The sequence below is a fragment of the Ovis aries genome, chromosome X (genome assembly GCF_016772045.2).
Source record: "Ovis aries strain OAR_USU_Benz2616 breed Rambouillet chromosome X, ARS-UI_Ramb_v3.0, whole genome shotgun sequence".
Lineage (NCBI taxonomy): Eukaryota > Metazoa > Chordata > Mammalia > Artiodactyla > Bovidae > Ovis > Ovis aries.
In genome coordinates, this window is record NC_056080.1 from 32727641 (window position 1) to 32742203 (window position 14563).

The window sequence follows — 14563 nt, forward strand, 5'->3', positions numbered from 1 at the left end:
TATTGCAGAACAGCAAAAGGCTTCTAAAAATTGTACGCAGGCAAGAAAGAATGTAAGACAAAACTCATTAAGGTTCCAAAGTTATTAAATAAATAAGTGGTCCAATATTCAAGAATTTATCATTTTCTGTCATTTTTCATTAGCAGCTTTCAAAGCCCTATCCGAAACAAGCTGATACAGAGAAATTAAGAGCAGTAATCAAGCGAGAAATGATAGACCAGCTGGGTCGACATCAACTTGGCAAAACGTGAATACAGTTCAATAGCTGAAACAGATGCTAGAGTTGTTGAAAAACCCTGCAGGAGATATTGATGTATTTTCTTCATATAATGCAGAATGACTGAATAAATGTCAAAAGCTAGAAATGAATGAGGAGAAAAGACTGACAGCCAAACTCCTTATAAAACAGAAACCAAGTGTAACAATTTTCAATCTATCCAAACATTTTATACATTCTCATTTTTCTCAATGTCTGAAAATGCCAATAAATCAATCAGTCCTTGTAACTAAATAGCATGTAACTGAGCTGGGGTAGATTTCCCCAAAGATCCCCCCCACCCCACCACCTCGTCATCATCTACCTGGAGAAACCTAGACTCTTGAAAAACACTTTATTCTAACATTTTCTAACACTGATTTCTATCCCAGAAGTGTTTCCCCGAGGTTGGAGTCAAGCACATCCCCCCCAAAATCTAACGCAGCACAAGGAAATTTTAAAATCCATTCGGTAAAAGCAACACTGTTTGCAGAGTTTGAAGAGCTCGGCAACAAACCCCAGCTACCAACAGCTGCTTGTTCAAACATATGCTTTGTCATGGTCAGCTTCTAATTGTATTCATAATGATGTAATAGCTTTAATAATCCTACCTTCCATGCCAGCTGTTTTTCCTGTCACTCCATCATGCCAATAAGTTGGCTGCTGTAACAAATCAAGATAGTGCAAAACAGCATCTTTCTCCTGATTCTGTCATCTTCCTGAAAGCATTCTATTACTGCCGACTGCTGGGAACCAGAAAGTCTATTTGAATTCCAACAGCTCCCCTTTCGCATGATTCAAGTTAGGTTAGGTGGGCATGCCTAACATGATTCTCTCAGTCATTTATTATGCAGCTGCTACAACGTCGGTGTGGTAACCACTCTGACTATCTGATACGTCAGTCGAACAAAACCTACACCTCGGAGCAAACACATGAGCCAGAGCAGCGTTCTGCATTTAACGAGCATTCTTCCTGCCTAAAAAGCAGAGGATCTGCAAATCTCTTTCAGTATCTACTCGTTCCTCACTATGGATGCAAAGCCTCTGGAGTAAATTTTCCTAACTATACCAAGAGTAGAGTTCCTTTGTCACACATCATATTATTCACACAGAAATTTTGGCTAATTTTCACTTCTCTTCACAGCCTTTAAAGGATAAAAACTCTCCTGCTTGTACTTTTGAAATAGTGATGTTGTGTGCTCAGTTCCACATCTCTGCTTTAATATAACACATAGCATGCACTCGCTCAAATGGAATTTGTCTCTTGTAATTCTATGGAAATTTTTCCAAGAAGAGGGATTTTTTTTCAAGAAAATATTTATTTTGCATGTTGGAGAAATTTAAAGTCTGGTATTCTGTGTATTTCTGCTAAGAGTGGACTTTATACTTGAAATTTTGACTTAAGAGAAGTGCTTTCTTTACAAGGAGATTAGCTGAAGCCCTCAAGCAACTTATTTACCACATAAATATTATTTTAGAAAAATGCATTTTCTATTTTCAAAATACTATTCATGAATCAATATATTTTTTTTTAAATTACCACTGCCATCATCTCTACAGTATTAATTTCATCCAAAATTTCTAAGTACATCTCTCTCTTGTAGGGTTAATATTTATAATCTGAAATGATGAAACAGAGAAATTGAAATGTTTTCATTAAAAAAATTCTTTAAAATGGAGAAGTGATAAAATCTTACATTTCCTTTCAACTACTACTCAAAATTCAGTTTAGTGAGAGTGTATCCCCCACCCCTGTGAAATGTAAATAGCTTCTTGGGTTTCTATTATGAAACTATTAAGCAATAACTCATTCACCATGTGTGAGCTATGCCAATGTCACTGTTCTGAAATACTGTTTCCGTAAGTGTGTGTGTGTGTATACATTTAGCTATACTACCTCCATTTTAATTTTAATGTAACAAACACAAATAACCCTTATGTATTAAGACATATATAATAAGTAATTTAGAGTTTATTATGCTCAATTTATAAATGCCGGGGGGAAAAATCTCAAAGAGAAACTGAGTCCACTGGAACCCAACAAAGTTCCTCTAATATCATCCCATGTAGCAGTTTTGAAAATGGTAGTTTATCAAATTACTCTTAATGTACAAAAAAAAAAAAAAACCAGACTTTGTGCTCAGCTATCTTAGGTGTGTGTATGTCTCCAGCTTCTACTCTTGGCTCTCCTTCTTCCCTTCACATTCTGTTCCAGCCACAATGAACTTCTTTCTGAACCCTTTATAAGACTGTGCCCCTTACTGTCTCTGAGATAACTGTATTTTGTATTTCACCTTTCCATATGCCAGCTCTCATTTTTGATTCCCTACCTTCCATCCAACATTCAAGAATCAGCTTGAAACATAATTTGCTGTTGGCATTTTTCTTCCCCTAGATAAAATTATATTCCCCTGCTATGCAGTTTCATAGTACCTTGTACTTCCTTTGTCTTCATCATAATAATGGCAAATACTTATATAGCAGAAGGGGGTGGGTGCTGTTCTCACATATGCAACATATATATCTGTGTATATCTATCTCTTGCTGCTGCTGCTGCTGCTAAGTCGCTTCAGTCGTGTACGACTGTGCGACCCCATAGATGGCAGCCCACTAGGCTCCCCTGTCCCTGGGATTCTCCAGGCAAGAACACTGGAGTGGGTTGCCATTTCCTTCTCCAATGCATGAAAGTGAAAAGCGAAAGTGAAGTCGCTCAGTCGTGCCCTACTCTTAGCGACCCGATGGACTGCAGCCTACCAGGCTCCTCCGTCCATGGGATTTTCCAGGCAAGAGTACTGGAATGGGGTGCCATTGCCTTTTCCGATATCTATCTCTTACTACCATATTAATACTTCTTCATTCTTCATATGGAACCTACAAGGGTGATTATTATTACATGCATTTTATCCACGAGGAAACTGAGGCTCTGAAAAGTTAAATAACTTGGCCTAGGCTACACAACTTTATTTAACTTTGCATTTCCTGATGGAATATTCGTTCTTGAGACTGGAGATTATATTGGTTTTGTCCATTGCTAAATCCTAACGCTAATGCAGTATCTGGCAAATATGATGCCATTCTTCACTCATCCCGCAGAACTGGCTTTGCACAATGCACTGGAGTACGCACAGGTCACATGGTGATAGTGAAAACAGATATGAATCTTATTTTCATAGAGTTCATGGGTAAGGGCAAGAGGTCTGAAGATCCACAGATAGAATTCAGACATCTATTAACTTGGATGAGAGATGTATTACATCTATATTTTCATCAGCCTCTAGCATTGTTTTCATTTGTGTGTGTATGCTACAAACCACAGTAGCATAAGCAGCATATGTGCTTTTTTCTGGAATAAAAGTCACAGAATTTCCACATCACTGCTATAGATGCTGCATATATCCCCCAGTATTCTTTTACCTTCATTACTTTGAAACTATGGTAATCATTAATTCCACCACTCTATTGTATTAATGTGTTAATAGGAAGTATGTATATTATTATACCACAACTTGTAAAATATTTAAAATCTTTATATCAGTACAACTGATTTCTGTTACAGTCCTAAATAGTTTGTGTATTTAAATATAATTTAAATACACTAAACTAACTGTTAAGGGCTTAAGATGTTAAGGCTTTAATATGATCCAGAAATTTCACTCCTGGGCATATATCCAGACAAAAATATAATTTGAAAATATACATGTGCCCCTATGTTCACAGAAGCACTATTCACAATAGCCAAGGCATGGAAATAACCTAAATGTCCATAGACAGGTGAATGGGTAAAGAAGATGTGTGGTGTGCTGTTACACACACACATATACATACACACATATCTACACAATGGAATACTACTCAGTCATAAAAAAAGAGTGAGATAATGCCATTTCCAGCAACATGGATGAACCTGGGGATTATCATACTAAGTGAAGTAATCAGAAAGAGAATGACAAATACCGTATGATATCACTTATATGTGGAATCTAAAATGGGACACAAATTAACCTATCTATGAAACAGAAACAGACTGCAAGACATAGAGAACAGACTTGTGGTGTCCAAGGGGGAGGGGTGTGGGGGAGAGAAGGATTGGGGAATTTGGGATTAGCAGAAGCAAACTACTATATATAGGATGGATCAACAAGGTCCCTTGTATAGCACAGGAAACCATAATGAAAAAGAATATGAAACAATATATACACATTTCTGTGGGTGTATGTAACTGAACCACTCTGCTGCACAGCAGAAATTAGCACATTTTACATAAACTATATTTCAATAAAAATAAGATTCTAAATGTATATACATAAAGGATGTTAGGGCTTTTCCCAGGTGTCAAAGGGGTCCATGCCAGAACCCCTGGCCTAGAGGATAGGAGAATACAGCATCCTGGTTTATATCATTATCTCCAATATCTGAAACCTGGGTTCAAATCACATATGCATGATTTAGTGTTGATGTGTTGTAGGGCAAGTTATTTTCAATTTACTCTTCTATGAAATAGGAATAATAATTGGTCTTTTTTATTCTTGCTAGAAAGATTAAATCAGAGAATGACTGTGAAACACTTAGTAGAAGGCCTCACATTTTAAAACTTTTAATGACTGGTATGTATTCTTAGTGGAAACACCAGATATAAAGCTATTATGACAAATAAACTGTGAAATATATACAAAGGATTTACAAAGTTTCTTAGCACAGAACTGGGCCTCTCATACACTAGCAATGGAAATGTAAAATGGTAAAAAAACCATTCTGAAAACCAATTTGGCAATTTGCTAAAAAAGGTAAATATATACATATTTTAAGAGCCACCTTTACCACTCAGAGAAAATGAAAAGCATATGACCACTTAAAAAAAAACTATACATGAATATTCATAGCAGCTATATTTGTAATAGCCCCAACTGGAAACAACCTCCATATTCATCATTCTGTGAATGGATAAACAAACTATGGTATGTCTATACAACAGAATACAACTTTGACATAGAAAGGATTGGTCTATTGATATATGCACCACCACCAATGAAGTGCAAAAGAAGCATACTAATTGAAAGAAATCAAACAAAAAGAGCATGTGCTGTGTGATTTCACTGACACAAAACTCTAGAAAGTGCAAATCAATCTGTAGTGACAATAAACATTTTAGTGGTTGCACAGGGAGGCTAAAGGTGGGGGACAGGGAAGAAGTGCTGTAAAAAGTCGTGAGTAAGTTTGTGAGGTGATGTACATGACCATTATGTGACTGTGGTGATGGTTTCATGGAGATAGCTATATAGACAGACTGATAAAAACAACACATTAAGTTGTACATTTTAAATATGCATATTTAATTTAATATTAATATACCAGAATAACTATTAAAAATCTCTTTTTTATCAGACTTGAGATCATTCCAATTTAATTAAAAATATGAAGTAACATGGTATCACTTCCTTAAACTTTAACCTACAAAACATCATAATAAAGAATGCATGTTCTAAGTAATTCTATCAACTACATGTAATAATCCTTATAATCCCAAGAAGGTAACTTTTCCCCACCATCTGCTGTTTATAGCTCTTCATGTTCTGAATAATCTGAGTAACAGAGAATAATTCTGCTTTATTGAACATGCACAAATTTTTTAAATTTATTGTGAGCATATAAACCAGTAAAACAAATAATTAGGCTGGTACACAATTACCAGTTGCATAAAATCTAAGGTATTAATCAATATTAGCTTGTTGCCATGTAATTTTGTGTTGCAGAGAACCTTGGGAGATGTTTCCTTTGTGAAATAATGATTAAAGATTAAAGAACTTGATTTTATAAGTGAAGTGTTAGTCTCTCAGTAGTGTTGGACCCTTTGCGACCCTGTGGACTGTAGCTTGCCAGGCTCCTCTATCCATGGAATTCTCCAGGTAAGAATACTGGAGTGGGCAGCCATTCCCTTTTCCAGAGGATCTTCCCAACCCAGGGATCAAACCCAGGTCTCCTGGATCACAGGCAGATTCTTTACCTGATTTTTTTTAAGTTATCTTCATTTCATAGCAAAGGATATCATGTCAAACACAATGAGAGTTCTGAAGGGAAGATGGCTGAAGAGAAGCCAGTTGAATCTATGTGACAATAGACTGAAAACCATCAAACACATCCCCAGGACATTTTCTATTAAATGTACTGACATGGTAAAAAAGTTAGCCAGATCACCAAACTTTTAAAAATTATTACCTCAGTGAAGTTACAGTGTGTCAAGGAAAAGCAGAAACCTTATCTTCAGAATTTGAATCTAACACTTTTCTCCTCCCCAGTCTAGATAAGTCAAACTATATCAGGATGTTGAAAACATACATACATACCCACACACGCACCCCCCAGCCGCAGATTGTATCACAGTCTCATCTCTCCCATTGCTTCTTGTCACCCTTAGAACAAACACTCTCATTATACATAAACAAAACTAACTTTCTCTTCTCTTCTCTCATGGTACTTCACATACCTTGAATTAATTTTCTATAATCACAGTGGTTTTACTTCCCTGCAAACATTCCAAGATCATTCCCATATGGGACGTTGTCATTAGCAGATTCTTCCTACCAGGAGCATCCTTCCACAGATATTACAAGGCTCACTCCTCTTCATCCAGATCTCTGTCCAAGTGTCACCTCCACAGAAAGCCCTTTCTGGACTTTTCTGTCTGAAGTAATACTTCCCTTACCTTAATCCTTCTGTATTTCCTTAACTCTGTTTTACTTTTTTAAAATAACACTTATATTAGCACCTGGCATCAAATTATTGATTTCAATCATTTATTCAAACTTTTTTTAAGCACTTACTTTATGCCTGACACTGTCTGGGTGTTTGGAACAGTATTGCCTTCACAAAGCTTGTGGTTTTGTAGAGAACAGATATTGAACACAATCAAATGTGTGATTCAAAAAGGAATGTGATGAGTATAAGCATAAACAGAATATTTTTAGAAGCATATGATTGAAGGACTGTTCTTAAAAAATACTAAATATGTATCTAAAGGATATGTGGTAATTAGAATAAAGATTAAAGTACTATAGGCAAAAGGGAATAAGGCAGGAATCCATTCAAAAACTGGAAAAAAAAACCACATGATAATTGGAGTGAATGATAGGGAGAGTACAACACAATGAACAGGATGAGGGTGTCAAGACAGGCAGGATTTAGATCATGTGGGCCTCATTATCAGCCATGTTAAAAGCCCTGGAGTTTATGTCAGGAACATGCGGAAGTCACTGAAAGGTATTAATTGAGTTACATGGTAAAACTGTATGTCAAATATATAAATCAGAATGTCTGGGATTAAAATGGGATGAGGGTAACTCTAGAAGTATGAAGGCTTGTTAAGAGGAAATTTCAGTATATCAGGGAAGATGACTACATCTGCTTGCAAAAAAGAGAGGAAGAAGCAATAAGCTTCTCAGTCAGTTCAGTTCAGTTCAGTTGCTCAGTCGTGTCCGACTCTTTGCGACCCCGTGAATTGCAGCACGCCAGGCCTCCATGTCCATCACCAACTCCAGGAGTTCATCCAAACTCATGTCCATTGAGTTGGTGATGCCTAAAGATATGTAAAAGGGAGAACTGATAGAAGATAATGATTGATTGGAAACCGAAGGTACAGGAATATGAAGGAGTAAACATTTACTTCCGAAGTTTCAGCTTGAGCAATTAAGAGAACGGTGGCCGTATTTTCCGGAAAAGCCAGTTTGGAAAATGACAATGACTTAATTTGTGTTTCTATTGAGTTTGATAACCTTGGAATACATTCTAGCAAAAACAAAGGAGGACACAGATATTAGAGCCTAAATTTCAGAAAACAAACATTTTAGATATGCCATCATTTGATAGTAAATGAAGCCATCCGTTTGAACAAAACCTGGATATGGAGCAAGCCAAGAAAAGAGACAAGAGCCTAAAGATGGCACTCTGAGGTACTCTACCAATTAATGATTGGATGAGAAAGGAAGACTTACCAAGAGACTGAGAAGGAATGTCCAAGGTAAAGAGGAAAACATAAACAAAAACACATGGAGTGCGGTATTCTTAAAGTGAAAGAAATAGGGAGTTGAATGAAAGAAGAAATTGTCAACTGGATCAAATGGGCTTAAGAGATGCAATGAGAAGACTAAATTCTGGGTTTAGGAGCACAACTAGCATGGTGAGCTGAATGTGAACAATTTCAGAGGAGCAGTAAAGGTAGAAGACAAAGTGGGACAGATTGAAGAGCGAGTGACCAAGGTGAGAAGACAACTAAAGAAGCCTTTGCAGGCAAGATATATGTTTTTTTCTTTTTTTAATTTAAAGCTTATTTGTCCTGACAATATACAGATCTAGTTAAATATACATAATATTCTATACAATTTTCAAAACTTTAAGTAGCATTGATGACCAGGAGCTCTGATTGGTAGGGAAGATCAGATTGAATTTTTACTTATCCAGTTTATTACCCACACTTCCCCCATATACCCCTACTCCCATACTCATAGGCTACAGTATGCCTGCCTCTTTACTGACATGTTGTAACAGTTACTTAAAGATGGAAATTTAAATATCCAGTATGATAATTTATATCTCAGATTCTGCATAGTTGTCTGTTTTGCTTCATTCATTTTGAAGTTACCTCCAAGTTCTATATGCCTATACATTCATGCTGATTTGACTCATTTTATCCTTGTAAAGTGTGCCTTATCTCTCCTAATACTTCATGCTTGGAAGTCTCCCTTGTCTGATACTAATGTCACCTTATCAATATTCTTTTAGTTCATAGTTAGTATGTATCTTGCAACCTATCTGTGTCATTATAATTAAAGTGATTTTCTTCTGAACTGGCTGTTCTGGCTATTTTTCCTCAGTATGACAATTTTTTTTTCTTTTAATCAATGTTTAATATGCAGTCTATCAATCTGGTATTTTTCTTTGTCCTGTTTCTTATTTATTTCTCTACTTTTTTTTTGCTACTGTTAATTACTGAATGTCCACACACAGTTGATATTATACCATTCACTGTTTTTATTGCTATTTTATTTCTACTTTATTGCTACAATTATCTTTTATATTTACCCAATTTTTTTTTTACCATTATTGGAGTTTATTCATTATTTCAGGTCTGTTAAATTCTATCCAGAATAATTTTTCTTCAGTTTGTGGAGTGTCCTTTAGAATTTACACTAGTGTAGAGCTACTAGTGATAAATTATCTCACCTTTTGAGGACTGAGACCATCTCTAATTGACCTACATTATAACTTTCTATTTAAATGACCGTAGATTGACATGAAGTTTTAGGAAAACATATCTGCCTACTCTTCACCCATTTTCCCCCAATGATAACAACTGGGGACCTACAGTACAATATCACAAACAGGAAATTGACAGTGAGGCCACTTTATTTAGATTTCAATAATTTTGTATGCATATCCCTTCCTCCCTGCTTCCTTCCTTCTTGCCATGCAGTTTGTTCAAGGACATTTTATCACACGTGCACTTTGTGTGACCATCACCACAGTTTAAAGATACAAAACAGTTCCATCACAAGAAACTCATGCTACCCCTTTATTGCCATAGACACCTCTCTTCTAACTTCCGGCTTCTAAAGAGTTACACAAATTAAAAAAAAAAACACAAAAAAGAAAGGAATAATAAAGATAAGGATCAAATAAATGACACTGAAAACCACAGAGATAATCAAGCAACAAAAAGACGATTCTTTGGGAAAAACAAAAAAAGAAACAAATCTATAAATGTTTGGCAATAGCAACAAACATGAGAAAAGACACAGATCATCAATTGTAGGAATGGAACAGTAGATATCACTACAGACCTCAGTGTCATTAAAAGGATACTTAGAGAAACCTAACAATAAGTTTATGTTCATAAATTACACAATTAATAAAAGAAATGAAACAATTCCTTGAAAACCAGTAGCTATAAAAACTCGACCAAGATGAAACACACAACATAAATAGTCCTGTGGACAATAAAAAAAATCAAACATATAATTTAAAAGATTTAGGAAAAGTAATCTCCAGGCCTGGACGATTTTATTGGAGAAATCTACCAAACATTTAAAGAATTAACACTGATTTTAAAGACTCTCTTCAAAAAAATAGAAGAGGAAGGATTATTTCTCAACTCACTTTATTAAGCCAGTATTACCCTGACATTCAAAACTAGAAAAAGACAGGGAAAAAAATAAAAGTATAGGGCTTCCCTCATAGCTCAGTCAATAAAGAATATGCCTGCAAGGCAGGAGACCCAAGTTTGATTCCTAGGTCAGGAAGATCCTCTGGAGAAGGAAATGGCAACCCACTCTAATATTCTTGCCTGGAGAATCCCATGGACAGAAGAGGTGGCAGGTTACAGTCCATGGGATTCCAAGAGTCGGACATGACTTGGCAATTAAACAAGCACAACGATAGACCTATATGCCCCATGAATACAGAAGCATTAATTGTCAACAAAACTTAGCCAATAGAATTCAATATAGAAAAAGGATTACATACCATTAGCATTGAAATGATTATAAATTCACAAGAAGTAACAAGGATAATTCAGAGAAATTCCCTCTACCCATTACCTAGTTTCCCCAAACGTTACTTCTTAAATATAGTACAATTTCAAAACCAAGAAATGAACATTGGTACAAAGTAGTAAAAGGTGTATATATAGTTCTAATCTATTTCACCATGTGTGTGAATTTGTGTAATTATCACTGTAATCCAGATACAAAATCTCCATCATTATGCATTGGTAGGCACAACCACACCCTCTCCACAAATTTACTAATCAATTATAACCATTAAATTGTTTTTCAACTCTATAATTTTATTATTTCCACATGCAATTTAATCATAGATTATGTAACTATATGAGGTTGGCCTTTTTCCCCACTCAGCATAATGCTCTAGATCCATTAAATTTATATTAACCAATGGTTATTTACTTTTTAAATTGCTGAATAATTGAGTTCAGTTAAAACTTCACTGGTGGCTCAGACAGTATAGTGTCTGTCTACAATGCAGGAGACCCGAGTTCAATCCCTGGGTGGGGAAGATCCCCTGGAGAAGGAAATGGCCACTCAGTTGTGTCTGACTTTTTGTGACCTCATGGACTGCAGCACACCAGGTTTCCCTGTCTATCACCAGCTCCCAGAGCTTGCTCAAACTCATGTCCATTGAGTAGGTGATACCATCCAACCATTTCATCCTCTGTCATCCCCTTCTCCTCCTGCCTTCAATCTTTTCCAGCATGAGGGGCTTTTCAAATGAGTCAGTTCTTCGCATCAGGTGGCCAAAGTATTGGAGTTCCAGCTTCAGCATCAGTCCTTCCAATGAATATTCAGCACTGATTTCCTTTAGGATGGACTGGTTGGATTTCCTTGCAATCATAGGGACTCTGAAGAGTCTTCTCCAACAACACAATTCAAAAGCATCAATCCTTCAGTGCTCAGCTTTCTTTATAGTCCAACTCTCACATCTATACATGACTACTGGAAAAATCATAGCCTTGACTATATGGACCTTTGTTGGCAAAGTAATGTCTTTTTAAGATGCAGTCTAGGTTGGTCATAGCTTTTCTTCCAAGGAGTAAGTGTCTTTTAATTTCATGGTTGCAGTCACCATCTTCAGTGATATTGGAGCTCCAAAATATAAAGTCTGTCACTGTTTCCATTGTTTCCCCATTAGCCATGAACTGATGGGACGGATGCCATGATCTTAGTTTTCTGAATGTTGAGTTTTAGGCCAACTTTTTCACTCTCCTCTTTCACTTTTGTCAAGAGGCTCTTTAGTTTTTCTTTGCTTTCTGCCATAGGGCGGTATCATCTGCGTATCAGAGGTTATTGATATTTCTCCCGGCAATCTTGATTCCAGCTTGTGCTTCATCCAGCCCATCATTCTGCATGATGTACTCTGCATGTAAGTTAAATAAGCAGGATGACAATATACAGCCTTGACGTACTCCTTTCCCAATTTGAACCAGTCTGTTGTTCCATGTCCAGTTCTAACTGTTGCTTCCTGATCTGCATACAGATTTCTCAGAAGGCAGATCAGGTGGTCTGGTCTTCCCATCTCGAAGAATTTTCCACAGTTTGTTATGATCCACACAGTCAAAGGCTTTGGCGTAGTCAAAAAAGTAGAAGTAGATGTTTTTTCTGGAATTCTTGCTTTTTCGATGATCCAGTGGATACTGGCAACTTGATTGCTGGTTCCTCTGCCTTTTCTAAATCCAGCTTGAACATCCGGAATTTCACAATTCATGTAGTGTAGTAGTAGTCTATGGTTTTCATATATACATTTTGTTTAAATTTTCACATAATATAGAACATGGTAATTGTTTCCAGTCTTTGGCTACTAGAAACAAAGTTGCTATGAACAATAATATACAGACATTTTTCTGTGAACACATTATTTCATTTCTTGGGATTAAAGCCCAAGAGAGTAACTACTACATCACGGAGAATTTGATTATACATATACACATTCACGCAAATATGCACACTCATATATATACATATATATTAAACTTCCAAAGTATTTTTCAAAGTAGCTGTACTACTTTGCATTCTCACCATTATGTACGAGAGATACAACTTCTCTGCATTCTGTCAGGATTTGGTGCTGTCATTAAATAAATATATATATTTAGCTCTTCTGATAAGTGTGTAGTGATATCTCAATGAGGTCTTAATATTCATTTCCCTAATGCTTAGTGATGTTGAACACATAGAGTTCTTCATGTGCTTATTTATCATCTATATATGTTGTCTTCAGTAAAAAGGTTGCTTCATTCCTTTTGCCCATTTAAAAAAAAAACTGGATTGTTTTTCCTGTTTTTCATATTTTTTTAAATTAGTACAATTGCTTTACAATTCTGTGTTAGTTTCTGCTGTACAACAGCTGAATCAGCTATATGTATACAAATATCCTCCGTCTCTTAAGCATTTCTCCCTTCCTCTGATCCCACTCCTCAAGGTCATCACAGAGCACGGAGCTGAGCCGTCTGTGCTATACAGCAGCTTCCCACTAGCTATCTATTTTACACATGAAACTGTATATATGGGCTTCCGTGGTGGCTCAAAGGTAAAGAATCTGCCAATGTAGGAGACATAGGTTAGTTCCATCCCTGGGACAGGAAGATCCCCTGGAGAAGCACATGCCAACTCGCGCAAGTATTCTTGACTAGGAAATCCCATGGATAGAGGAGTCTGGCAGTCTACAGTCCACGAGGTCACAGGAGAGTCAGACATGACTTAGCGGCTGAACAACAACAAGTATAGTCAGTGTTACTCTCCCAGTTGGCCCCCCTCTGCTTCACCCCTCCCGTGTCCATATGTCTTTCCTCTACATCTGCTGTTGCTATTCCTTCCTTGCAAATTCAGTTTTCAGATTTCTTTATATATTCTGGCTAGTTTTTTTTAATTCAGACATTTGTTTTGTACATATTTTTTTCATATCTGGAATTTGTATTTTTATATTCATAATAGAGTCTTTCACAGAGCAAATTTGTTTTATATTTTGATAGATTCTAATTTATCAATTTTCAAAAATTTCATAAATCATGCTTTTTATCCCATGAAGCTCTTCAACAAGCTCTAGGTCCCAAATACTTTCTCCCATGTTTTATTCTTTAAGTTTTATAGTTTTACATTTTTTACTTAAATACATGATTCATTTTGAAGTAATTAGTTAATAAACTATGAGTTTTAGTTCAAATTTTTCTTCTTGTTGTTTGTTTTTGTTTTTGTTTTTGTTTTTTTTTCCTGGCCCATAGAGATCTAGTTGCTACAGTGCTATTTGTTGCAAAGACCATACTATATTCCACTGAACTGCTTTGGCTATTTTGTCAAAAATAAGTTGGCCATACTTACATGGACCTTTTTTCCATTCTTTGTTCTATTGTTCCACAAATACCAAACAATTTTGATCAGCATCACTACATAATAAATATTCAAGGTGTAGTGATTACTCCCATTCTATTCTTATTTGTTAAGATGGTTTTAGGAGTGAATATATTTCACCTAAATTGTCAACTTTATGTGTGTAGAGGTTTTCACAGTATTCCGTCTTCATCCTATTGATGTTTTCAGGATTTTAGTGATATTCTTGATATTAGTAATTTGTGTTTTTATTCTTTGTCTTTCTAGATGTTTGTCAGTTTTATTGATTTATTCATTTTGAATAATTTTTTGTTTCATTGATTTCCTCTTTTTGTTTTTATTTTGTTTTATACTTCTGTATTTCTTTCCTTCTACTTGCTTTGAGCTTACAATGCTATTCTTTTTTCCAGTTTCTTGATGT

General features: G+C 35.9%; 1 protein-coding gene across 4 annotated transcripts in view; it reads right to left on the reverse strand.

Annotated features, from left to right (window-relative positions):
* DMD (dystrophin) overlaps positions 1-14563 on the reverse strand; it is a 2668835-nt gene that overhangs the window by 2364592 nt on the left and 289680 nt on the right. For 3 of the 4 annotated variants that reach the window (XM_060407877.1, XM_060407874.1, XM_060407871.1), the window contains exon 1: positions 868-1005. The exons of the other annotated variant lie outside the window; for it this stretch is intronic. In XM_060407877.1, the coding sequence (XP_060263860.1) occupies positions 868-874 (7 nt within the window). In that variant the 5' untranslated portion in view covers positions 875-1005. Of the gene's footprint in view, positions 1-867; positions 1006-14563 lie in introns of those variants that run through there. 4 annotated transcript variants of the gene reach the window in all.